Source organism: Phaenicophaeus curvirostris, chromosome 1, assembly GCF_032191515.1.
Source record: "Phaenicophaeus curvirostris isolate KB17595 chromosome 1, BPBGC_Pcur_1.0, whole genome shotgun sequence".
NCBI classification, from domain to species: Eukaryota; Metazoa; Chordata; class Aves; order Cuculiformes; family Cuculidae; genus Phaenicophaeus; species Phaenicophaeus curvirostris.
The window spans coordinates 94,240,125-94,265,829 of NC_091392.1; the positions used below are offsets into that span (position 1 = coordinate 94,240,125).

Below are 25,705 nucleotides of genomic sequence, written 5' to 3' on the forward strand. Positions count from 1 at the left end.
ACCCATTCTAGTGGATAACATGAGAAGCAACTTATGAAGAAATTATTATAGAAATGTTATTAACTGGCCACTGTTGCAGAGGATATCATTACATTATGCTACAGACTTACAAAACGTGAGGAATTGTCATTTCTCAGGGTTTTGGCATTTCCAAAAGCTTCTAGGGCTGGGTTTGCTTGAATGATTTGATCCTCCAAGGTTCCCTAGAAATCAAGGTTGAAATACTTTTGAAAAACCTACACACGAGAAACTCAGCTGTCAGCTATAACTCAGCCATGCATTCACTTATAGAGAGAAGCCTCCGTAGCAAAGAGATCTATCTCCATCCTAGGAGTGGCACAGTGTGAACAGCATAACAGTAAGATCACTTTACCAATTATGAGTGCTTAAAAAGCCTCAAATATTCCTCTGCTTCCTACTATGTTGCTTTGTAGATTTTATGTTTTATGTCATCTGCATAGGAAAGAAATCACCATGTCTTCCCATGTACTGTGAAACATGTGAAGCATCCAAATGGATATATGAAGGAGAAGGGCTATTGAAGACAGTGGCAAGCACTAAAATACATTAGATTTGAAGGTACTCAGAGCTTTTAATATTTGCGATTTTTTGTGATGAGAAAAGTGTTAACTGTCACTCACACCAACTTCGATTTGCTGAAGCAAACTACTTTAACTGCCTGGGCTCCAGGAATCCTTCACTGGGGGAACCACAGAAAATGAAAAGCTGAAGTTTGTGACACAGACTGACAGAGCCCAGTACCACTTTCAAGTGGAAAAGATAAAATAGAAAAACTGATAACTTACCCCAGTTTTGGTAGCTGGTTGCTGTCAAAAGAGGGGACACAATGGAAAATAAAAACCAAACAAACAAAAACAGAGAGAAAGAATGTGAGTACATGAAGGACCTCACAAAAGATAAAGATTAGCAACGTTAGATGTCTAGTCAGCACCAACACACCAGCAGAATTTTACAAGCATTCATTCAAAAAGCAGAACTTTGTTTTCACTGGACATCACAAAACAGCCAACTGCTCAGCCCACACAGCTTGTTGTTTTAACCCCTGCTCCAAACATCTACCTGGTTTTGCTCTGAAGATGTTCCACCAAAAGACTAACTAACAGAGAAAAGAGACTGGTACCATAATAAAGGATGTAAATGCAAACAGAGATGTTTTAGACAATTAGATCATGCTGCACTTCAACTCTTGGATTATTTGGAAAAAAGGGGTGATGATAATGAAGATGAAATGCAACCTAAGCCGATAAATTACATGGAATGTCTTCCAGCTGCGATGTCTGTTATCTGCAAGACGGTTCCATGAGCCCACCAGTTTTCAGACACCACTGCGAGAATCAACCTCACTGCACACAGAAAGCTGGCTCCGGACCACTCAATCATTTGTTAAGACAACCTTGCAGGCCTCAAATGAATGTGTATTGGATTTTGGTGATGAGATTTATGCGTACAGAATCCAAGCCTGGCTGAAATTTTGGCCTTATAAATACGGTTCATTGGAATCTGTTAATTCACCAGGAAAGAGTGCTGAGCCTTCAGATGCAGTGAAGCTCATAGTGAATAAGCTCATAGCAACAAAAGATAAAAAGCAGAATGAATGCAGTATTCACTGTAGCCTTAGAGAGCACTTATAAGCAGAACAGCACTCATCCAAAGAGAAATACAGAAAAGCTGATTGAAAAAAAAAATTTTATCAAAAATTCCTTTTTTGTGGAAAATAAAATCTTTCAAGAAAACAGACATTTTGATGAGAAATGATAATCCTAGTCCTTTTGAAGACTATTTTCCATGTAAAAAGAAAAATTCTTAATCTTCACAGTTACTCCATCTTTTCATCAGCTTTAACACTACCAGAAACATATTTAACATACATGAAAACTAAACTCCTAGAAAAAAGCAGCAGTAACAAGCAACTGTTCAGAATCAGGAGTGGTTTTGCTGCTCCGTCTGGAGCAAAGCAAGTTCAGGTGAGCATTGCCTTTCTGCTTTCAGAATAGCACGCTCTCAGTGATGCCGTATAGAAGCATTAGTATCTTTTCTCAACAGTTTCTTTTCCTAACCTCACCTGCTGAGGTCTAGAAAATGGTCTAGTGTTCAGGATGTAGACTTGTGAGGTTAGCTGCACACAACAGAAAAACCTTGGGAGTTTGAAATGAAACAGCTGCCAGCAGACTTACGTTCTTTTTACCGGGCTCACCCAGGGCTGCCACTGTGGCAAAATACTGGATGACACGTTTCGTGTTGACAGTCTTGCCAGCACCAGATTCTCCACTGAAGGAAGGAGGAAGATAACACAGGCATTGCTCAAACAGCTGTCACTCAGCCCTTCACCCTCCTGTCCTGCCAGCTCCTCCCCACACGCAGACCGTTATTATAATCATTGTCTCTGATTTCTGCAGCTTGTTGTTTTTCAGTGGAAATCACATTAAATTGACTGAATGAAGAGGTGATTACCTTTGACAGCAGCAACTAACTCTATACTGAGTGTTCTTCAAGGGCATGAATTTCTATTACTAATATCCAGACTGAGGATCTGATGCGTAACTACATACAGCTAATGAGAAAACATGCAGAAAATCTGCAGTACTTTGACAGCGTTATCCAGGAGCACATGCAAAGAGTGTAGAGATACCCAGCTCTCCATCTTTCATACTTGCCAGTAAAGGATGTAGCACCTCTTTTCTTCCTTAGTCATTTCCCTCCCTTTAGATGTGTCTGCACAATGTTCTTAAATATAATTTGCACCAAGAGCAGCCACATTGAAAAGGAGTCTTCATGCCCAAATTGGGCAGCCACAGCAATGCTAACCCTGGAAGAAGCCTCTTTAACTGTCTGCTGAGTTGTTTTTATCTCTACTTGGAATGAACACCAGATAGGGATCAGAAATGCGCCAGTCTCCAACAAAACCCTTAGCTAGCCCTTTCCCATTGGGCTCCAGGCAGCCATCAGATGGCCAAATTGCCAGTCACTTGGTTTGGATCAAGCTCCAGGCAATTTAGCTAAGCTTTCAAGAGTCAACCTGTGTTTCAGTACCATTTTTTAAGTATTTTTCAGCAAAAAGTCTGAAATCAGTCAAAAAAAGAAGCACTTACGTGATTAACATAGACTGATTCTCCCGATCTGTGGAAGGGGGTAAAAAAAAAAGGCAAACTTAGTAGATTGTACAAATTCCTTATTATAATTGCAAATGAGTACCAACTATTCCAGAATCAGCCCTGCAAGGACAGGAGAGAATAACCTGAAGTAGAGATGGAAAGATAAAAACTAGCATCACCTGGTCCAACCTCCAGCAGTGCAAATTCTACCCCTGCCCTGAATCCTCTTCTCATGTTTTGTTCAAGTTGGTATTAAATACTTATCAGTGGAGCACATTACCAGTGTCTGGGAAACCATAATAAAGAAAGTAATTTCCTGTCCTCAAGCTGTTTCTTTTCTTACTCTTGAGTACATCTTTGCTCACATCTGACCTTTCTGCTCCTGCAATACTAGACCAACCCAAGTAAATTTGCTGTTTGTTCACAGGCTGTTCCTTACTATGTGTACAGACTCTTCTTCATTTGGCCACACTTCTGGAATGAAGTGTTATAGTGTTCTTGCTGTTAATGGCCTGACTAGAAATAAGTATTTAGCAGAACACTTTGCAACCTTAATATATTATTAACCAAATTCAGCAATTGTAAAATCATAGCAGGTTCCAAAGCTATTGAGCCTAAATTCCTCTTTTTTTTTTAATTCCAGTCATCATGTCAGGCTACATATTGGACAGCCTAGCTATATTTCACCTTTGTCTGATGAAAGAGCTTCTTTTTGCAGTCATACACACATCCTCTCAGCCCGATGTCTTCTGTTCCCTTGCAGTTGTGACATTTTCCATTTTATTAAAACCAGATGACAGAAGGATGTGTTCCTACCAGGTCTCTTTGGAATTTATCTTGCTGCCTTGCAGGACCTGCACATCACTGCTGCCCTCTGCTGATAAACTCTTTTTTTTTTTTTTTTTTTTTTTTTTTTTTTTTCCCCCTCAGGAGCTGGAGGGTAGGTCAAGAAAAAATCACAGAAAAGTCTGGAGTTCGTTGCTGCAGCATTGACATCCAGATCCATAAGCACCGCACACACAGCACCCCTGATAACTGGCATTCGCTAACATTTGAACTCATACATCTTACTAGTATTGGAGTACCAAGCGCAGACTGAGAGTTTATTTTTGAGGTTGGGAAAATACATACAGACCTTCAGGGAATGGCTCCATTTCTGTTATAAACAGGATTAATTCACCCAGTTCAGATTGCTAAATTTGTGCGTCTTACAGATAATCCATACACAGAGCTTACTCTTACCAGAAGTACCACAGAGACAGTCATGGGAGTTTAAAAAAATAAAAGAAATATAAAGGAATTGATGCAAGCCAAGCCTCTTTCTTTTCCTGAGTGTTTACACATTTGTTGCACACTACTAAAGGTCTCACAAACTTCCATCTGGTACCAAACACATCAGCTAAATAAAGCCAAACCAAATCTGGAAGCAAACAGCGCCACTTACTACGCAGCATGTCGTGGTACGCATTATCAGCAATAGAGAAGATGTGGGGAGGAGCCTCTGAGCGCCTCTTGCCTTTGTATGCCGCAACGACTTCTGGCTTATAGACAGGCAGCCACTTGTAGGGATTTATAGTCACACAGAATAAGCCTGAGTATGTCTAGAGACACAAAACAAGAGTGAAAAAAACAGCTTAAGAAAAATGAAGTCTTGATTAATCAAGCAGGAGCTGGCGTTGCCAGCTTCTGATTTGAGTTTGAATTCTTACTTGAATTTCGGCCTTTGATCTGAATATCTAAAGCTACTGATCTGCTAAGCAACTCCCTATTCACAAATGATACTGAAACTAAAGGTATAAAACCGTTTTCCAAAGGGGGAAAAATATTTCAAGATGACAACCAGAAACAGAAACAGCCCCTCCAGCAGAAGAAAGGAGCAGCAAATAGACTTATGTATGATCTTTTGTTTTCCTACCCAATGAGAGTTGTTTCTTCTTTAAAACAAAGGGAAGTTAAAATTTTCCCATTCAACCTCCATTCTTATGAAGAGAAACGTGGGAGAAACAATCTCCCATTATTAATTTGATGTGAGCACTTTGCAGCAATTTCTTGTGGGTGTTCAAAGAGAAAACAACTTCATAGTGTTATTCCCCAAAGCTGCGAAACTTTTTTGAGCTTTTGAAGAAATGCAGTTAGTAAAAAAAAATAATAAAAAATCTGTCTTTGTAGCTCTTCCTTAGGCTATCTACATCAGGTAGCTGGGGCCTGGTGATTCTGAGGAAGAATGATTTTCCAGTTGTAAGTCTGGGGAATTGGTGCTATATGTTATCTTTTCAGGTATTTAGTCTGGGTTGAAGTAGAAATCCTCAGAAAAACCCAGCTATTGTATGGGCACAAGAACTACATGCACATAGAGTTCAAGCACATTCTAAAAGTTTCAGGTGAAATGTAAGTGCATTCCCCTAAAAACAGCATTATGACCTATTACAGAATGGCCTTGCATGAGTACGCAGTCTTATTTTCTACAAGTAAAAAACATGTAAATAAACCCCTGACCAGTATTGATTAAGGTAAGATGACAAATTTAATTTTCTACCAATACTGATCTGCAGGCAAAGCTATGCTTCATGCTATTCCTGTCCATACAGGGGTTATTAAAGAAATGCAGAAAATATTTAACAATCAGACTTTATAAAGTTGGGTTTGTTCCTCTAATGAACAACAAAAATCAGAATAGGGATTGGCTAGAAATCTATAGATTCTCCTGACTGAAACCAGACATGGTTGAATGCAACAAACAGAACAAAAGTTTGGCCTTATGAAATTAGATGCTGCTGAGGCTCGTTTTGTTAGACTATGGTAATGATATCATAGGGAAGATACAGAACAAAGGAAAAGGCCAGAGTGAAACAAGGCAGATGTAGCATGGAAAATGAAGGGAACTAAATTACTGAGCCAAAGATAGAAAGTGTAATACTTAAAAGAAGCTATATGCATGCTCTCAGCTTGAGGCATTGTTCCTTAACCATGGCTGGTATTGACAAGGGTCAATATTAGGAGAGGAAAAATAAACTAGTTCTCCCCAATGCCTTGAATGCTGAAAATATGTTCCATGACACCCCTTTCCTAGGCAAAAAAACAAACCCAAAGAACTAGACACCATCTTATTCATTCAGTTTTTTCTACTGTGTTCAGACACAAGCCAACTCCAAGCAACTTCTTTCCTGAAAAGATGAACAAGAGCCTCAGTTATCTGACATATGGAAGGTAAACATAATCTGAAGGACACAACATATTCAAACACCACAGCACTGGAACAGACATTTCTAAATATATGGAATAAAGACCCTTACATAGATCATCCAGTTGCTGTAGCGTTTTCTCAGATTGTACAACACAGATGCCTCATTCAGATGGGTCAGCATAGCCATGTCCTCAATCATGTCAAATTTGGGAGGGTTCATTGCTTGCACATCATCTTCTTTTATAGTCATGGTCTGCAAAGACAGGTAAGCACAGTACTATAGGAAAACACTGTGATTTTCTGTTGCTTTAGACACCTTATATGAGAATATATTTTTCTTCTCTGAAGAAGGCGTTCCTTCAGCTCAAACTCAGCCTATGTACATAATACCATTTGTTTTCACAGATATTAGAAGAATGGGGGAAGGCTGAGATGATAAAAGTAAGGAACACAGTGGTATTTAGCTACACCATGGGATTTTACTGCTGTGCAGTGTCTGATGCTGTCTTACACGCCCCAACATTGGTGGGTTTCCCTTGGTGGTTTTTATGAGTCTTCCCATTTGCCACCCATTTCAAGGACCTGACAACTGAGCTTAAACTGGGGGCAGGTACTTTCTGGAGCTTGCTGCTCCGGTCCTGTTAGTCATAGGTCAACCTAAACGAATTTCATACCTTTCCATCTGTCGTCTGCACAGTCACTTTGCCACCGCTGGTTTCTGTAATTTCAGCTTCAACATAAGCTTTCTTTTCATCAGGAACCCAGCATTTTTTCTTCCCTGTGAAATTGAGAAGACTGAGAGTTTTCAGTCTTGAGACAAAGAGCAGCGCCGTGCCTGAGCAGCACCATGAAGAGCTAAGTGAGATTGCTGGGGTTACTTTTTCCACACAAGCAGGACACAAAACCTCTGGGACTGCAGCAGATGGGCAGTGCTGGGGAGCTGCCTGCCAAAGCAGAAAGCGTAGGGCTCCCAAATGTTGTCTGTCCTTTGAAACCACCACTTGGGTTCCTCTAGATCCTTCCAGCACAAGGTGTCAAAATATTTCACAAATGCTAGCTAAGCCTCAGCCTCCACAGGAAATCCATAATCATTATCACCAGCATGCAGATGGAGGAACTGAGATCCAAGCCCAAATTAAGGCATTTGCTAAAAAGTCACACCCAAAATCGTGATCTGAGCGAGGAATCTAGCCCATATTATTTGCCTGCCAGATATCACATTTAACCTTATTCCTGCACGTTTTTTGAAGTTTGTCTTGAGAAACAGAAATATTGCTAACTATCATTGAGTTATGCATGTGGCTTTTTAGAATTTTAGAGTGGCTGCACTGGACTTGAATTCTTTAGTTATAGCAGCTCTTCTGAACAGCATAGTTATTGGTCTGTTTATACTTACTACTATACCTCAGGGCTCATGTAAACCCATTTCTTGAAAAATAAGTTATGGTAAACTAAAAGCTAACATTAGATTGTCACACAGCCTGCAAATCAAACAGATGTACAGGCACATTGTAAAGGGACATCTTGTCAGGCCATAGAATCTCTCTCATTACACGAACATCAATACAAGGCTTTTTTTTTTTGAAGGACAAAGGATTCATCCCCTCTTTAGCAGAGCAATACATGTACACCTTACTTCTAAATGTGGTTAATTACTTAATATAAGTTGATAGATTATTTCTACTTAGTAGCACCTGGAGGCTTTTTATAGCTTTTCAGTATAAAGAAACCAAAAATTGGGTTAACCAGTTACCTCAAACAACAGGAGGAAGCACAGCAGCAACAGTGCAGCCTTTGCATGCTGCTTTGCTCTTCCTTCCCACAACCACACTTGGATGTAACCCTTATCCTGCTTAACTGGCCACTGGCAGCATGAAGGGTACTGCAACTCACCATCGAAGGCAACAGTCTGTGCCATCATCAGCTCCTTCTCACTCTTTCGGAGGAAGGGAGCAGCCTCCCCGAATTCCGACATGTCCATCATCTTGGCAAGGGTTTAAGGTGGCACAGCTCAAAGAGGAAAAAGGAAGGAACCTGGTCTACCAAAGAAAGAGAGAGGGGAAATAATTCTACTTCTTGGACAATATGAGGCAATACAAAACACTCAGCACAATGGAGCAGGTGGCTGATCAGAAGGATGATTAATTTAAAAGGCAGATACCTAACACAGATCTGGAACTATGCTGCATCAGTAGCTAAACCCTTCCCTGGCTCAGGTTATTTAAAGCCAATCAGATCCTGTATGGTTCAAAACTTTGGCATGGGTCACATCTATATCCACAGGAGAATTTAATCTCTTCTTTGTGGCAGGAATGGTGCTTAAGAGCAGGAGATAAAATGAACCACTTGAAGTTGTGCTTTTAAAAAACACTTAGCAGGGACCTCTTCTGGCCCCTTTCAAATTTGCCTTGAGCAGGCAAATAGTCTCCAGCATATCTCCCTGGGCTGTGTCACTCAGCACCATCACAGACAGGCATTTTCTGGGAATAATGGAGCAAGCCTTCACTGCTGTAAGGGTGTGCATTACACCCTTGGTGCAGCTCCAGGGACATACACCCACATTTATGCTGGAGAAAGCCAGCACTGGAGCTGGAAGCCGCTCTACTACCTGCAGTGCATCCTTCTGATTGCACAAATTAGCATGTTAGAAAAACCAGGAGTAACAAGGACTAACACAGCCTGGAGAGGTCCTGTGCTGGTGCAGCTTCCCAAGTTGCTGATATCTCCAAATTCATCAAATTGGGTGTCCCCCTGCAGCAAAGCACAGCAGAGGGCAAGCGTATCTTCAGTGTTGGTGCAAGGTCTTCATGGATTTTTAGACTGATTGGACTTTATTAGTCCAGCTTAATACCTACACTTGTTTTGTCAACTGACAAGGACATGGTGTTTAAAAGACTTTTATCATGAAAGTGAGGGCAGGGAACATGGACATGAAACCAATTTGCTGGATTTGTACTACCAAGCAATTAACTTGATTATTATATACATTATATACATTATATACTCTACAGTGATTGTACAGGTGTGTTTTTATTTACGTATTTTTTTTTATACACATGGAGGTATAAATACTTATGCACACACACATATATAAAATACTCAGGGTGCTGTTTGGAGAACATCTAAAAGTAGTTCTACTGCTAAAAGTTGTGTACATATACACACACAATTTAAGTATTTAAGGTTTTTTTTTCTTTGACATGAAGACACGATTTGATTACTATTAGAAGCTTTTACAAGTGACCCTCAGATAGTACCTCTTCCCTTCTTCTATTTACTGTGCAATATCCAGAGCACTTGGACAAATTTTCAAGACCCCTACCAAGACAGACAAAGTAGTCTTTCAAAATTTAATTCAATTTCTTTCTAACAAATTCCTGGTAGGGATAAAAGCTTTTTTTTTTTTTAACACATTCCTCCTGAGGAATGTAAAACCCTAAGACAGCCGAGCTGCCAAACATTTTACGCTCAGCCGTCTACCACTGCTGCAGTACAAGCTTGAGACCTTCTGTCTTGTTGCTGTAAAGCAAAAACTTCCTTCCTCAGAAGTAGCCTTAACTTTCCTCCTTTTAAAGGTTAAGGACCTACGTAAGCACAACTATTGCCAACTATTTTAACATCATCTGAGCTGACCAAAATGCCTAGCTTGAGGCACAACTCAAAACTAGCACAGCAAAGTTTCTCTCCCATGGGTACTCTGTCTTAGCTCTAGTGGAGTAATGACGTTTCATCAGTTTATACATTTAAACAAAACAGCGTTAGAGCATGTAAGTGTCATTTCACATTAAATGTGCTAATGCCAGAGGACCCACTTCAGTGCTCAGCTCTAGGAATCAGGACAGATTCTCACAAGTCCTAATGCAAACTAAAGTACTCTAAGCTACTTCTGTGCAACCTAGCTCCATTTGCAGACCTCTTAGAGACAGTCACTCAGCTGTCACCTTCTTACCTTCTTTTTTTCCCCCTATATTTATTTATGGCTAACCACAATAGCAAAACCGCTATGGCCTAAAGAAGCACTGTGGCAGCTGGGAGGGAATCTCTTTTTCTTTAGCAGTCTCATGTGCTTGGAGTATGACAGAGGTCAGAGCCCAGACAGCACACACCTTACAGGTGCAGAGAACTCAGTGAGGCCAAGCCATTGCCAGGTATGAGAAACTGGTAATGTTGTTTGGTTTACGGTCATGGTGTTACTTTTAAAAGGCAGTATATTCCAGAAAGACAAAGTAGAGCTCAAGACCTCCGTTTTCCTTTCTGTCTGTTCTAGCTAACAACAAAAAGAGCTGACCCTTGCATAGAAACATTGGAAGATCCTTGAAAACACCTACGCCATGTAGAAAGCCAATATTGTTACATAAAGTTAAGTGGCATGCCCAGGACTACCAACAATTCGATGTTGTGTTTAGTGTTTAGATTGAAGAACTCCTTGGGCTAGTAAGCTGCTAGAAACTGCAGACTGCGCAAGCCATTACACCTTGCAGATAGTAGAGAAGAGAGTAAATATGGCTTGCAGGTACTGGCTAATCAGAACACCTAAATGCATAATTACAAGGGACTGGACACTTTTCTAAGCAGCTATTCTAGTTACTAAATGAATGCACTGATGTTAGAGAAGAAACATGTATTTGCCAGTCTAGCATTCAAACAGCATCCTAGGATAACTAATTTAGGCTATAGGTTTAGTGATATTGCTACCGAAATCTTAAGCCACGTGAAAACTTTAGTCACATCAAACCCACAGTACAGTGTTAGAGCACAGCTGGCTACCTACATTTAGAAGTGAGATAGGTTGGTACTCACCCTGGAGAGCACACAGAAAGTGTCACGATTCCACCTGATGCAGACTTTATAAGCCTCTATCTCAAGGTCACTGGTGATAACTCTTTAAAGGCATCAGCAGTTTTCCTCCATGCCTATATTTGTCCATTGGAGCCTGGGTGAGGAGACAATGCTTGAGGAGGGGACATGTGTGGCTGCGCCTGGTGAAGGGGGGGGTTGAGGGGGGACAAAAATGCCAGCAGGGAGCAGAGCACTCCTCATCAGTCACCCCTCACCACACCATTCTTGCTCCGTGACTTCATGGAATAAGCTTTTCCTGCCTCTGTGTTTTCACAGGGGCAAGTATTGCCTTTCCAAGTGCCTCAGAACTTAATTACCTTGAGCTTGCGGGGGGGGGGGGGGGGGTGGGTGGTGGAAATAAAGGCTATTCAGATGCAACTACCCCAGAAAGTAAAAATCAAAGCTTCTTCCAAGGCACAAATGTTTCTAAAGGGAATTTGATTATGTGAACCAAACTACCTTCTAGCAACATAGCCAGGGTGCAAGTTTTCAGATCCCAGTCAAGCACCTTAAGGCTCTTTCTTATGACCTATATGATAAAAGCCAGGTCTATAGGCTCAGGCTTGGGATATACGGTTATTCCCCAGTTTATGAGAAAGGCAAGACAGTGAAGAAAGTCAAGAATATATTGATTCTGACTGGAAATTGAATCATGGATAACAAACAAAACAGGCATTAATTTTAGTGAGTGCTTTCCTTCAGGAAATTAATTTATGAGACAGAGTTTAGGCAACGTCTGGCTTTCTTATAGTAAACTAATTTTTCCTGTAAAACAAGTGCCACAAGTAACCCAGGTCTCATTTCACTTCAGCTCATAAATAGCAAAACAACTGACACATCCAAATTGATTTGCTTTTATCAGCATGGATAGATATATAGGTTTCCTTTGGTTCTAGCATAAACCGAATATAAAAGCACAAAGGAGAATAAATATTGTGGATAATGCTTGCTGGCTGCAAGGGAAGACAATATATTAGGGCTTTAGAAAACTCAGTTCCAAGGAAAGAAGGGGGAGCAGGGAGTGAGCTGATCCACAGCTTCATCAAATTCTTAGATACCCACAGGAGCAACTGGTTTGGTGTGTGACCAGGCAAGAAGAAAAATGTTTGTGTACTGAGTCTGCTATTTTTAAAGCTTTTGACCTGATGACTGGACAGTGGCAGGTTGCACAAACAAAGTAGGTTTTAAGAAACAAAGGGATTTAAGGAAGCGATAGGCTCAAAGAAGGGAGATTGATGGAGCAGGTCTAAGGATCCAAGTGCTTTAGTGACTCGGTATTTTTAGCATTTGGGGAATGCAGCCAAGAGATACAGAATAATTACTGCTTTGCTACAGATATGTCCACCTCCTGACAGACTTATGTTGAGGAAAGTGCCCTCTGCTAAAGCTAGGGGTGAAGCTTTCAGTGCTGGTCTGGATACATCTATGAAAGGAAGCTACACTCAAACTGAAAAGAGTGTGTCACACTCCAGCTGGCTGTCATGCTCTTCTCACTCATTTCCTTAAATCAGAATTGCTTCCCGCCCCTCTCAGCCTGCTGCTTTAGAGGTATTTGGTGCCCTGCAGCATGGATGAATGCAGATGTTGGATATAACTCGTCACCTTCTTCCTTTATATCTGATGAAAAAAAAGAGAGCTAGTGATCCCAGATGCTTAGGTGAACAGTGAGTGATTGCATAAATCTCAAGCAGATGCTCCTGATCATGTGATTTGAAACAAGGTAAACTGCATGCATCATCAAGATTTATGGATGCTGTTAATCTGCTGTGAAGATGACTGAGAATATGATTATTTCATGCCATGAGGATATAACGCACTGATACTCTCTCCCTCCTGCTCCTCTCACATAGTCAGTAGGTTTATTTCTAAACAATATTCTCATTACTATCTAGTCTGCTTAGAAGAAGGCATCTGTTTACAAACACACTGTTATCACATACTTTTTTTCTGTTCTGCAAATATCCAGCTTTCATTACTCCTGCATGAACAGAACAATTTTGCTCCAACCCCTCCCTTTTATTTTTGGGTCTGCAAACAACTGCTTCTGTAGCTAATGCCAATGCAATTTCAATGCTTGTGTCGCTTAAAAAGGGACACAGCCAGCACTGGTTCAAACATGATCAATTTATTTTTCTCACCAGGCTGGTGCGAATTGATACTACATGTTCCTGTCTTTCTGGAGTTTATTTGGTTTCTTTTAAAATGAACCAGAATTTGCAACACATTTTCCCTAGATTAAATTTCTAACTGACAACTAAAGACACTTGTCTCTCGCAAGAGCTACTTTTAGAAAGGTTAATGCTGGTCACTGTTTCTAGGGAAACAGGGAACTTTGATAAGAAGCCCTTGTGTCAAACCTATTTTTAATAACATTACATATTAGAAAAGAATGCAATAACATTTATCAGCTCTAGACACAGATAGTGTCAATATTGTGGTCTTATATAGTAAAGTTGGCATCTAGGATTGTAAAAGCCCAGTTATGAATCCTCTCTATTTTCTATAGAAAAGAAAAAGGTCGACCAGCCAGCTGTGTTCTGACAAAAGCTGGCCTTTAGAATACTCTTAATAAAAAATGCACTGCAATCAGCTGGCATTTCTGAATAGCAAGATCAATGGCATAGAAGAGTACTAGTTCAAGATACAGATGCTTGGAGAAGGTGTTTTCTGAGTTAGGATCCTCTGGACTGCTCCATAAGCAAGCAGAAAGACTGTTCCTCTGTGAGACATATAAAAGTGACTGTATTTAAAGAAACTGGGAGTCTGTTATCTGCTTCAGGTTTTTTTTTTGGTCACTGGTCCCAGTGCTGTTGCAGCCTCTGTTTAAAGGATAAATGGGAAACAGACAGAATGATCTAGTTGGATGCTCTTTGAAAGAGAAAGGTCATCCACGTGGGAATAGTTTAAGTGGAAGAAAATTATTAACACTGAACCCAGCAGCAAATCCAGGCCCATTCTGTACAAGTGGATGTATTTTCTCTTGTGAAGGATTACAGTTTAATTCTGCAAGCAGTTGATGTCCCAAAGAGAAATTGGAGGGGGAGAGAAGCTTAGCTTTAAAAATAGTTGTGCTCTGCTACGTCTCTGAAAGATGAGAAAATTGGCACTAAACAGTACATTTAAAGTGTGTTTATGACAGCCAGCTTTACATTATTAGAACTGGAGATCTTCAGGTTTCTGCAAGCCTTCGTGCTCCCCCTGCTGCAGTGTACGTGCTAGGCAGTGGACACAAGTGTCTGCAACCTAATGAGGTATTGGGAGCTTCTGTTCATGCTCCTTTCAGAACAATAATTTAAAATAGTTCCCTCCAAATAACTCCTTGCTGATAGCTACACTGTGGTGTGATAGCATAAAGCAAGTTTAAATAACTCTACGAAAAGCATCTGTTTCCCTGCAAGCATGCCTGGGGAAATAACATTTCAGCCACTAAAAATGTTTTAAGTTCCTTTTAAGCCACTGAAATCCATGATCTATTGCTATCAGTATGCAGACCCCTGGAACAGATACCTCTTTCCATTTTAAACAGCTTGAAATCACCAGTGACAGCAGAGAATTAACACATGAAACTACAAGAGGAGAGTCGCGGATCTTATTATCTTGCTAGTGCACAGCAGTGGCGGTTCCTCGGCCACGCTGCCAGCAGGCCCTCGCCTCTCATCCCATGCCAAGTGCCGACCTCCAGGCTTCATCGACAGGCTTCCCTCCTAACCCGGACTAGGATAATAAACATTTCAGAGCTGTCATTGCTGCCTCTTCCCTGCTGACATTCGATCATTATGGTATCTTAAGAACGTTTAAATAGGTCAGGATTTTAATGGCTTCTGGGAGCAAGAGTGACAGTGCTTTGAGAGCAGATTAACAGCACTGATAAATCATTCTCAAATCAACTCAGAGACCTATGAAAAATAGGAAGATGAAAATGGTAAAAAGTGAGCCTGGTTAAATAAATGGTCTCAGGTCTTTGGCTCTGGAGATGTACCATGGAAGGGAAAGAAGATTTTTGTCATGTGTCTCCTCATTCCTCTCTCTCCAAAAGCTGACATTCCCCATTCCCTCTGTGAAAAGTTTTCCGTCTCTAATTATCTTGAGCATCCCATCCTTCCTGTCAGGTCAGAGGGTAAGTAACAGCATGTTTTCCAGAATTTCCCAGCTTTCACATATAGTAGTTGCCATACCAAGTTTGTTTTTTTTTTTTTTTTTACTTCTGCCTTGAACTGCTCTGCATTATCCATAATCACTGGGGGAAGGAAGGGAGTTAAAAGCCCTAATAATGCATGTAAGTAGTTCAGGTTAATCTGTTCAGTATTCATTAACTAAGCATTTATTTGCACAGCACATCATTAGAATTACCAATGCCCACTCACCAATTCTATCATGCACCCCTGAAGCTAACAGTCAGAAGTATTTTAGACTTGATCAATGCAGAAAGAAAAAAGTAATCCATAAACGTGTCTCTCGGGTTCATATTACGCAATCTGGCTTCAAAGACAGGGTGCTTCATTACCCTTACTTCAGCCTATGACTATGACCCACTCTCTCTGCTCAAGCAGCCTGAAAAAAGCCACATTTCCATTTCAATAGGCAACACTGCCCTAAAACATTCCCAGGCCTTCAGACACAACATATTCTAGCTCCCGGTGCCAAGCTCCTGTAAGACAACTTGCCTTTCTTCCCCTTCTTTACATTTCAGCTTCAAGGATTGAGAGCCTGCCTTTCAGGAATGGGCACAGGTGGCTACAGCTCTTGCTGCTGGCCTGGTTTTGCTGCTGTGGAGGTTTATTTTTTCCAGAGGAAGTGAGGGAGAAAGAAAGGAAAATGTTCATGCCTTTTTAGAAACAAGCGATTTTTTCAGGTTTTTACTTCTGTAACTCTCTGAGTCATAACTCAGCTTTCTGTCAAGGATTGTTTGCTGTCTTGTGTTTACCTTCTGCCAATGGCAAACTATGCTAAAAAATGGAGCAACAGTTCAATCGGTGCCACATGGGGATACTTTATCAAAATTGCAAGTGGCGACAGAAAGAGCCTGATGTGACCGGCAATAAATACTCTAAATAGGGAGAAAGCACTGCAGGAAGTAATCTGTGTGAGGTTTATTCAGCACAGGCATTCCATAAGGAAAGACAAGACACTATCTCTTTCCGAGCACAGCTACACCAAGCTGGTCATCTCCGCCAGGAAACTCAGTCAGCAAAGCTCCTTGAAGAAATAAGGCCACCTTTTAAAGAAAATCTATTTCTGGAGTTATGAGCTCTAAAAAGCAGGCATCTGCACTTCTCACATGGTATAATGACTTGATCCTTTCTATCAGCTGAATTTAAATACCTCCAACAATGGACATGACATCCTTCTCTCCAGCAGCAACATTCTGGAGCGACTGGCTGGTGTGTGCAGAGAAACACATAGATATACACACACACACACATCTATTTTTATGTCTCTGTGTATACTTAGACACATATATACATGCATATATATAGATTTATATGTGAAAACAAGTCTATTTTCTAACTTCTTCCCTCGCAGCTATGATATTTCATGTTTACTGCTTAATACTCTGTAAACCAAATTTTTCCCTTGGAGATCTGCTGAGCTGATCCTGCAAACTGGTGCTGTACCACAGCCAAGCTGTGGTGGGCTCTACCACCACTGCACTCTCCCCTTCCACTATGCCAGATTTCTGCTACCCAGACTCAGCACCAATGAGAAGGAGAGGCTGATGCTGGAGCTGAAATCCTGCCACCAGAAAAAAACCTCTGCAGTATTTCAGGCTCGGCCTCTTTTCTGCACAAGGCATTTCTATTTTGCTGAAAGAGCACTTCATGTTTAACCCCAGGCTAGTTTCTGAAAAAGCATGGTAGCGTGATATCAGAAAGGGGTGAGCTGCAGCACACCAGGCTGCTGCAGACTCCCAGTCCTTCAGTGCTGTTTGGGAAAGGCAGAGATGGGAGGGCTCAGGTGCCAAGAGTTACAGGAGAGTGGGTCAGGGAGGCTGTGGTGAGAAAAGATCACGCTGGACCACCTAGAGAAAGCCACAGAATTCTTTGGAGAAAGACTGTGCTACATGTTTAAACTAAAACTCACTGCAAAACTATCAAGATCAGCTGGGCATCGCCCTTGTGGAGGACTGCCTGTGCCACAACAGAGAGTAGCAGCTGAGATTGTCAGTGAGGTTACAGGCATCACTTCCATTAATGTCACACCGGCTCTCCAGCAGCACCTCACCCTGTAAAAACAGAAATTATTTTAAATATTTTTTTTGTAATTGAAATACACATTTTTTCTTTGTAGGGGAAACAATGGAGGAGATGAGGGAAAAAAAAAAGTTACGTGTGAGGTCTCGTACAATGGTCTAAAGAACAAAAAGAGAAAGAAGGCAAGAATCAGTGTTTCTAGTATGATGATGAAAAACTACATTGCTGTAAAAGCACTGAGCAAGAAAGGAAAATATGTTCTGCTCCAGTGGGGGCCTCTGAAGCTTCACTTTAAATACTGATAACTCGGCACCATGAAAACAGTAAGCACCTCATTTGACACGGCCAGCAGCCCAGTTGAGTAGCTTGTTAAATTTTCACCGGAACAGAAAACCTCACATTTTGATGTACTCAGCCCATTGCACAGAAACGTCTCATGAGCAGCTCCATCTATTCAAATCTGTTCAACAAAAAAAGCATTTTGGAATAGTCTTGGTTGAAGAGCTGTTGCTGTACTGCCCTGTGGATGCAAATGGTCACTCACCTCACCTCTCCAGATGCTGCTCTACAGGTCCAGTGCTTGCATCTTGCCTTTGCTAGAGGACAGAATGACATCCTAACAATAGCTCCTGCAGGGCAACAAAGTAACATTTACATTATAGAAAGATGGTGTGTTGTAATTTTTTTTTAATAAACACTAATGTTTTTCAGAAAGTAAAAATTTACAACAGAAGGCTTAGCTTCAAAGTTTGACACAGAACTTTGTAAAAAATATGGGCTATTTTGGGGTGTGAAAATATGCTATGGAAAAAAAAGAGAGAAAAACTATTTTTTAAGTCAGATTATTCTGCCTCTTGCCTGACAGGTTATATTGGTCCTGGTGAAAACTGTGGACCTTCTTGTACAGCAGTCAAGGTACTGCAGAAATTTTCCAGAGCAAAAAAATCTCCCCTCCCATCTTCACCTGAAAATGCGGCAGAACCACAGAGAAGGAGAGAGTTTAAGAACAGGTGATTTCTATTGTGTTGCCAGCATGGTCTGCATACCTACATTCTTCCATTTTTGACACCTTTGTACTTCAAGATCTACAATCTATCCATCCATATAAAAAACCAGAAAAAACTCTCATTATGATACAGAAATTATTGACAACTTTCTAGGAAAGGGAAGCTAACTGAGGCAAAGGTATGAGCTACACCCATATTAACAATGAGGCGTTTAATTACCACTGTTTTCTCTGTGCGGAATTACAAAGCTGATTACCCTCAAAGAAGAGGGACTAAGCAGTCTGTTCATGATCATGCTGTTGGACCAGGAAAACCACCAGACAATAGGGCTGCAAGAATTTGACGGCATTCTGGGAGTCAGAATCCCATCTTCTTCATGGAGAGACAGGTTTCTCACCAGATAATCATCTCTTTTACGCTTAGTTGATTTAAAGGAAGTTTACTCCTATAAAAAGCAATGGCAAGTTGTTCTTGCCCAACCAGTTTAATACGGATCAAGAACAGGAGAGGCAGATTTTAGATAATGAAAGTATAAGGAGCAACAGCACTTAATGGCACCATTATTCAAAACAGAATAGGTTGATACATTCAAAGATAATAGCCAATGCTCACTGTGTTTCAAGTTACTTCTCAGGGAAATTTGGCTCACTCTTCATTGGACACACAGATTGAATTTCAGCTACTTACTAAATCAGAAAATTATCCTGAATACACTTGAACTGCTTACATTACACTTGAATTGCCATACGAGGTGTCTGTGTCTTGACGTGAAAAAGGCATGCAAACTGGAGTGTGAGACCAATCAGTAGCATTTATTTCAATGAGAGAAAAAAATCAAAAAGCAGATGTATTGATCCATTCCCCAGAAGTAATAAACCAAACCCTTTATAAGACTGAGTTCAACAATTAGCACCGGTTCTACACCTAGTCCATGCAATGTAGACAGGTCTTACTGATTTGTTGGCAGTGTATATGTATAAAATTCAAGGAAAACACACCCAAATACTCTCTTAAGCAGAGAAGACAAGGTCTTTCAGACTGCAGCTTCAAGAAGTGTTTTAGTGACCGTTAAAGAAAACAAATATGAATGACAGCTTTTGTGCAGCTTACGGAAAAGAGGTTGCAAAAGGATTAGTGAAGTGAAATCTTCCAGTCTCTTCCTGCTCCCCATACCACAATGTGTTTGTTAGCTGTAACAATGTGTGACATGTCACACTGTGCTCTGCTAAGCTGAGCTCCAGACCGCTGACACCGAATCACTGATAAAGTCATAACATGGAAAAAAGGGCTGTCCAAGTCCCTTCACAATAGCCAAGCTCTTCTGGGAGTCAGCAATGTGCGCCTTAATCTGACTATCTCCATTAAGTGTCTCCCACCCGCCTTATCAGAAGCAGAAGTGAGAAGGTATTGGCATAGGAAATACATTTTTGCACAGCGCCCTTTCACTGCAAAGGGCTCGTGTCTGACTTCCACTGCCCAGCTCAGCAGCAATGGACTGAGCGAGGAGAGTGCGTGTGTGCAAGGACACGCCAGCCATCACGGCTGCTCATAACTGTGCTTTCAAAGAGCAAGCCGCATGACAATCTTTCACCCATACCTTAAAATATTCATTTAATTTTCCTTAGCACCGCCTCCTTTCTCTCCCTGCCCTCATCTGAGGACAAGACAATCTAGGACCCGGCCAGTAATCTCCCTCCACCTCATTCTTCGGTGAGCTCAAAGCCTACAGCTCTCAGTTTAAAAACCCTAAGCTATAACCACATACAGTCAAGAAAGAAAAATTAAGAGATAGTGTTTCAATCTTCCTCCTTCGTTATTCATTACTGTCTTCAAAGACATTCCCTTCCTTCCCCAGAATAAACCCCTCATTGCAACAACAGGATGGACACATCACCTTGCATGTTTTTACAGGCTGACAAAACATATCAAACGCTGACATCTAATTCATTGTGCTCAAGATGCAGCACTTGTCGCATCCATGAGAACTTCTTTATAGATCTGAAATATTAAAAAAGGAATCCAGTGCTTGCTAAGAGAGTATCTTCCTAGCCATAGAGAATTAGGACCCTTAAATAAAAGAAAAGCTGAAAAAGCTGAAAATTCTGCCTGAAGTGATGATAGGAATGGATCATTAGTATTAAAAAGGCAAACACAGAGAGGATACATCATCCTCCTTCAACAACAGTAATTCTGATCAGGCAGCCTAAGTAAATCCTGCCCAGTATTTATGTTTTCTGCCTCAAGAAAAATACATATTAAGGACAGAATTACAGTTAGGAATATTACAATGATGCTGCCATTAGCCTCCAACTGAGCATCAGTGACCCAGGAAATTAAGAGATTAAATAAAATGAAACCGAATCAAATTGAAATAAGAAACACAGGGAGTTCAAAAAGTCTTAATGTTGCTGAATAGCGAGAGCAGATGGTGACTAAACCATCTGAGCATTTGTATTCCTACAAGCTTTTTAAAAGCTGATTCCACCTTTCTGAATTCATTGAATGAGTAATCACTAGCATTCATTCATTTTACCAGGCTTTTTTCCTTTTCTCCCCTTCCGGAAGTTCCCATTTCCAAATGACTATGTGGAAACTGAGCAAGAAGCACCAGCTGGGGCTCCTGCACAAGATTTCTGGCCTTCTGGAGGCACTAAGTGCCAAACAGCACAGCACAGCACTTCTTTAAAGGCAGAGCTACTGGCAAAGTGTAAGACAACCAGTGGGTGCCAGCCCTCTGAAGAGGCTTGTACCTGTTTAACATGACTGGAGCCTCATGAAGCAGGTCATTCCACTCACGTATTTTGCTTTTAATTTGGAGTAGAAGAACTGGCTTAGGGCTTTTTTAATTTTTTTTAATTTTTTTTTTTTAAGGGAGAACACATACAAATAAATGGTGTGAAGATCTTGCTTTCTGAGTCCCGCTAGCATGAAACTTCTGGTGCCCTCTGTGGTTCTGCCTCAGTGGTATGAGGGATGCTTCAGGCAGAAACATGCAAACTACTGAACCATTAAGCCATTTAAACTTCAAAGACTAAAGCTAAGTGACATGGTTAATCCACCAGTGAAAGTCTATATGTGCCCCTTCTTCCCCATAAGAGCAGTATTTTAGCCACTGCAGCAGTCTGAAAATAAATTGCATTATGTCTGATATCACAGTGGACCTATTTAAGGATTTTTAGCATGGCTGTATTCTAATGTAATATTAAATACAGCCATTTCTAATAACCTGGCTTAATTATTAGCTGATTTCTTCATATACATGCAGGCGGAAGATTTCCATTATTTTTAATTATATGGAAAGTTCCATGTGTCTGTTTTATTCCATTAAGATCATTCAGAACTCAGTAAAACCCATGAAAGCTTAATTCTTTAAATGACAGTTTTTAATTAATTTGAACTCAGGCTAATTAAAAGATTTGCAGATTGTAACAATCTAGTCCATTTTCAAAAGGCAAGCCTTTACATCTGCAGCAAATATGTTCTATTTTCTGTCCAGATTAAAGATTCAGCCCCTGCTTTATGTGCAAAAATCTCTTCAGCCTTAACAGTGGAATTACAACTGACAGCAGGTAATAGAAGTGCTCGACTGGTTTGGGCTCTAAGCTACAGGCGGTCTCACGAGAATACCCAAGCCTAGTGCTCCAGTTTGAAGGAAAATCTGGACACTGGAGACAGGAACAAGAACTTTAGCTTGAGGCTTTGGTGGTAACAGCCTTAGCTTAATCCCTCTCACCTACCAGCCACAGCACTGTGGAAAGGGAGAAATCAACACTCAGAGCCGACAGAGCCACTGACAGCCACTCTGCAACAATAGAAGGGAACTGTACGTGCGAGGTACCCCACAGAAACACTAGTTTCAGTGGATGACCTCAAAAAGGAAAGATAAAATTGTTTAAATTTGTAACCAACAAAAATAAGGCTGTAGTTATGTTACAGATCTCTCCTCACCCACAGTTAGTTTTTTCCTCACTGATTTATTCTAACTGCATTTTATAAAGGGCAAGTGGCCCTAGTGATAGTCCTACAAATAAGTAGCTGGCTGGAAGCTGGACTCTGAAGCCAACATGGGCAGAAGCTGTTTTTCTCAGAGTCTGCGCACCAGAGCCTGGGCCAGTTAGCACCTCTGTAATTTCCAAGTCAGCATCATGACGTACTGTTTCCATCCTAGAGGAACAACCTCCCCAAGGAGCATGGTTGAGCTGCTGTCACTGGAGGGTTTTAGGAAGCAATTGGACAGGGTACTAGATAAGCTCATCTAGGCTCCCTTTCCCATGAAAGGTTGTACCAGATGATCTTCTGAGGTGCCTTCCAGCCTAGGCTGTTCTATGATCACTAGTGGCACAGAGGTGAGGGAACCGAAGTCACTTTTGTGTAAAGCAAAACGAGGGCTTCAGGACAACAAAGGACCCAATCCCATGGTGCATAAGTTTTGCTGCTTTCAGTATGTGCTGCTTTAAATGCATGAAAGTCACCAAGTCCTTGACTGACATGAACAAAGTTGGATTTTCAGCACAACACCTTCACACAGCTGCTGGCAATGAGCTTCCTACATACATAAATATAGTTAATGTATACAGTGATTCTTGGCTTGATTTCTTCATTTAGGGTGAGTAATATACACAGCCATAGTAACCAGCTCCTGCCACTGAGTCTTCCTTCTCCTCTGAAGTCTAAGCATGGCTCTATGAAGAGGAGTTTACATTTCTCCTGGCTAGAAGAGCAGGTGAGGGAGACCTGGCTCAGCTGGTCTGCCACATGCTGCAGAAATGATACCGAGTGACCTTGGCTATTGTTCTGTAAGTGGTTTTCCAGCATGTCACATGCATCTGTTACCCACTTATCGACCCACTTGAGTCCATATAAACCAGCCAATATTCTCTTTGCTGAACAGGGTTATTAAAAACGCAACATTAATGCACAGCAATATCTCCAAACAAATTCCCCAGTCAAGGTATTAATAGTTTTAAGGTGCTAGAAAACAATTTTGAATGAGTTTATGGAGTTTCACAGGAAAACAGGTCTGCAGCTAACATTCCTGCCAGCATTTTGCCTGCCTAAACGGTAGTGAATCTGAGGACATTTAGCTTTTAAAAGACACAAGCGTGCCAGAGCCTTTAACACAAGATAACAAAATCCAATTTTGTTTGCCTAGATCAATCTTTGTAAGTGTTGCTACCCAAGTGCTGAACTCAAGTCCCAGATCTGATAGGAGCTTTATCCCTTTCTACACGGGTAAAAATAAACAAATCCTTTCTTGCCCTTTATGGAGACAAAAACATTCCAAAGAAAGAAGTGCATGTGTACTGCGAAGAACTGAACCAAGCAGGAAAGATTACACCAAAAGGACATGGAGCCAGTACTTTAGTTGTTGAGCATTTTGTAAGAAATAGTGGTGTTTACTTATGAAATCGATTATTCAGATGGTAGTTCAGACTACAGACCTGTTCCTGGAAAAAGGGAAAGTCCTGCCTCCTTCCCCAGAAAGTGCTAAAGAAATTAGAGAGACCTTTGCTTAGAGAAATAATATGCAGAGAATAAGAAAAAGCTCAAAGCTGTTGTGGTATTTTTGACTGTTACACAGTACTTCACTGGATGAAAGGGAAGCTGACCATGTGCATGAACTGTGGAAAGCAACTTATTTTAAACAGCAGTAAATCAGGCTTGATTTAAACTGCTGAGTTTACCTTTACCTTGGTCATTGGAAAAAAGGTCATTGTTTAATATTTCAGTCCAGCAGAATTCTCACCCAAGCACACATCCTTGCCTGGGACTGACAATGTTTAATGAGTCTGGGAGAAATCCAGGGAAGTGTTATCACTGAACAACAGACAGAGACTAATGCCAGCCTTCAGCTACCTGACTTAAAATTTTTATCACACTTCAACACTGAAACAAATGGAAAATACTTCCTAAAGATTAGCATCACTCCTCTTATCTCTCCCATAATCACTTTCTGAGAACTGGAAGACTTTGGGGGAGGTGATGGCGGAGGGGACATTCCAGTTTCTGTAATGCAAGCAAGCTTGCTTCTTACTTTGTGGGGCAAAACCCACTTGTGTGTCCTGAATATCCATGGATGTAGTGTAATAGTTTTTTAAATTGCACACATCAAATGTGATGGTGAAAGTCTTAAAGAATGTAAGCACTGACATTTTAAACACTTCCCCTCTAACCTGAGGCATATTGACATAAAACACGAGTTCTATCTCATCAGGACATTAAGAAGAGATAGAGGAGATTTAACAAGTATCATTCTCCTATGAAACAGTGAAGTCATCTGCTGGAGAACTGTATCTCGGGACTTGCAGTCACCAAAAAGCTTTTTGCTGTCCGGCAACAGTCTTTTGCAACCCTCCTGTGTGCAGATTTGGCAAGCTAATGGAATTTTATCTGCAGTTGAGGTCTAGCTTCTATCCTTTCTTCTCAACTTCATGAATAAACATGAGCATTTATCATCAGGCCTTGAGTTGTTAGATTTAGAATAAACAAGGCTTGGGAGCAGGAGGGAATGGGGGAAGGAAAAATGTCATTTGAGTACTCCATGCTTCAGAAATAGAACTAAAATTGGAGGCTATGCGACCTCAGTTCAGCACCTGCCTGCATAAGGACTCTGCTTCCACTGATGTGATTAGATGCTATTTTTCCCCTGGGGGCTCTGCCTCATTCAGCGATAGGCCTGCGTGGGGAGCAAGCAAAGTCAGGTGGTGAAGGAGATGCTGCTGCTTGCATGTCCCTTTTCACTCTGTTGCAGAAGCTGCCTTCTGTATGAGTCAGAAATGGGAAAACTAAGCTTCAATTAACTGCTTGCTGCATTAGTATGCCAGCAGTACCTGTACTATCACTAAGTACCTGAATGACGGCAAGCAAGCCATTTACACCAACTTTTAGACAAGCAAGCACCATAACTGGTTTTATTTTCTATGCAACTGAGACAAACCACCCCAATTCATAAGGAAATGCTGAGTGAAAGCATACAAAAGTACTGCATCCCAGGGCTGCAGCCAAAGCCATCCAAATCTGTTTCTTTAGGGCTATAGAAAGCATATCTGCGCATGCACGTATGAAGTGTTATCTACCAACAAATGGAGGCTTTCAACTTTTCACATAAGGAGCCTCAAATTAGCAGTGTACCCCAATTTGCATCTTGATTCTCTGTTGGTAACATGAAGGTAATAGTATGTAGATACCATAACGATAAGTAGTGTACAGAAATTAACCAGTGAGAGATTATGGAACAGATATTTCATCTTCATCTGTTTAACAGTTACATATGGGTGAAGGTTTTTCACACAAACACAAGTGTCCAAGCACAGTCTAAGCAGCAACATGTGTTCGAGTAGCTATAAGCTGCAGTTGTGTTCTGCTCATGCA

At 41.0% G+C, this 25,705-nt stretch overlaps 1 protein-coding gene across 1 annotated transcript in view; it reads right to left on the bottom strand.

The window, feature by feature from the left end:
• The window catches only part of MYH15 (myosin heavy chain 15), a 47,057-nt gene extending 35,939 nt beyond the window's left edge, over positions 1 to 11,118 (bottom strand). Inside the window, exons 1-9 of the mRNA XM_069868572.1 lie at positions 11,098 to 11,118; positions 8,191 to 8,336; positions 6,972 to 7,075; positions 6,407 to 6,550; positions 4,558 to 4,714; positions 3,111 to 3,138; positions 2,196 to 2,289; positions 807 to 827; positions 111 to 203 (exon numbers count right to left, since the gene is read on the bottom strand). Of these exons, the coding sequence (XP_069724673.1) occupies positions 111 to 203; positions 807 to 827; positions 2,196 to 2,289; positions 3,111 to 3,138; positions 4,558 to 4,714; positions 6,407 to 6,550; positions 6,972 to 7,075; positions 8,191 to 8,281 (732 nt within the window). The 5' untranslated portion in view covers positions 8,282 to 8,336; positions 11,098 to 11,118. The remainder of the gene's footprint in view (positions 1 to 110; positions 204 to 806; positions 828 to 2,195; positions 2,290 to 3,110; positions 3,139 to 4,557; positions 4,715 to 6,406; positions 6,551 to 6,971; positions 7,076 to 8,190; positions 8,337 to 11,097) is intronic.
• Between the last annotated feature and the right edge of the window lie 14,587 nt (positions 11,119 to 25,705).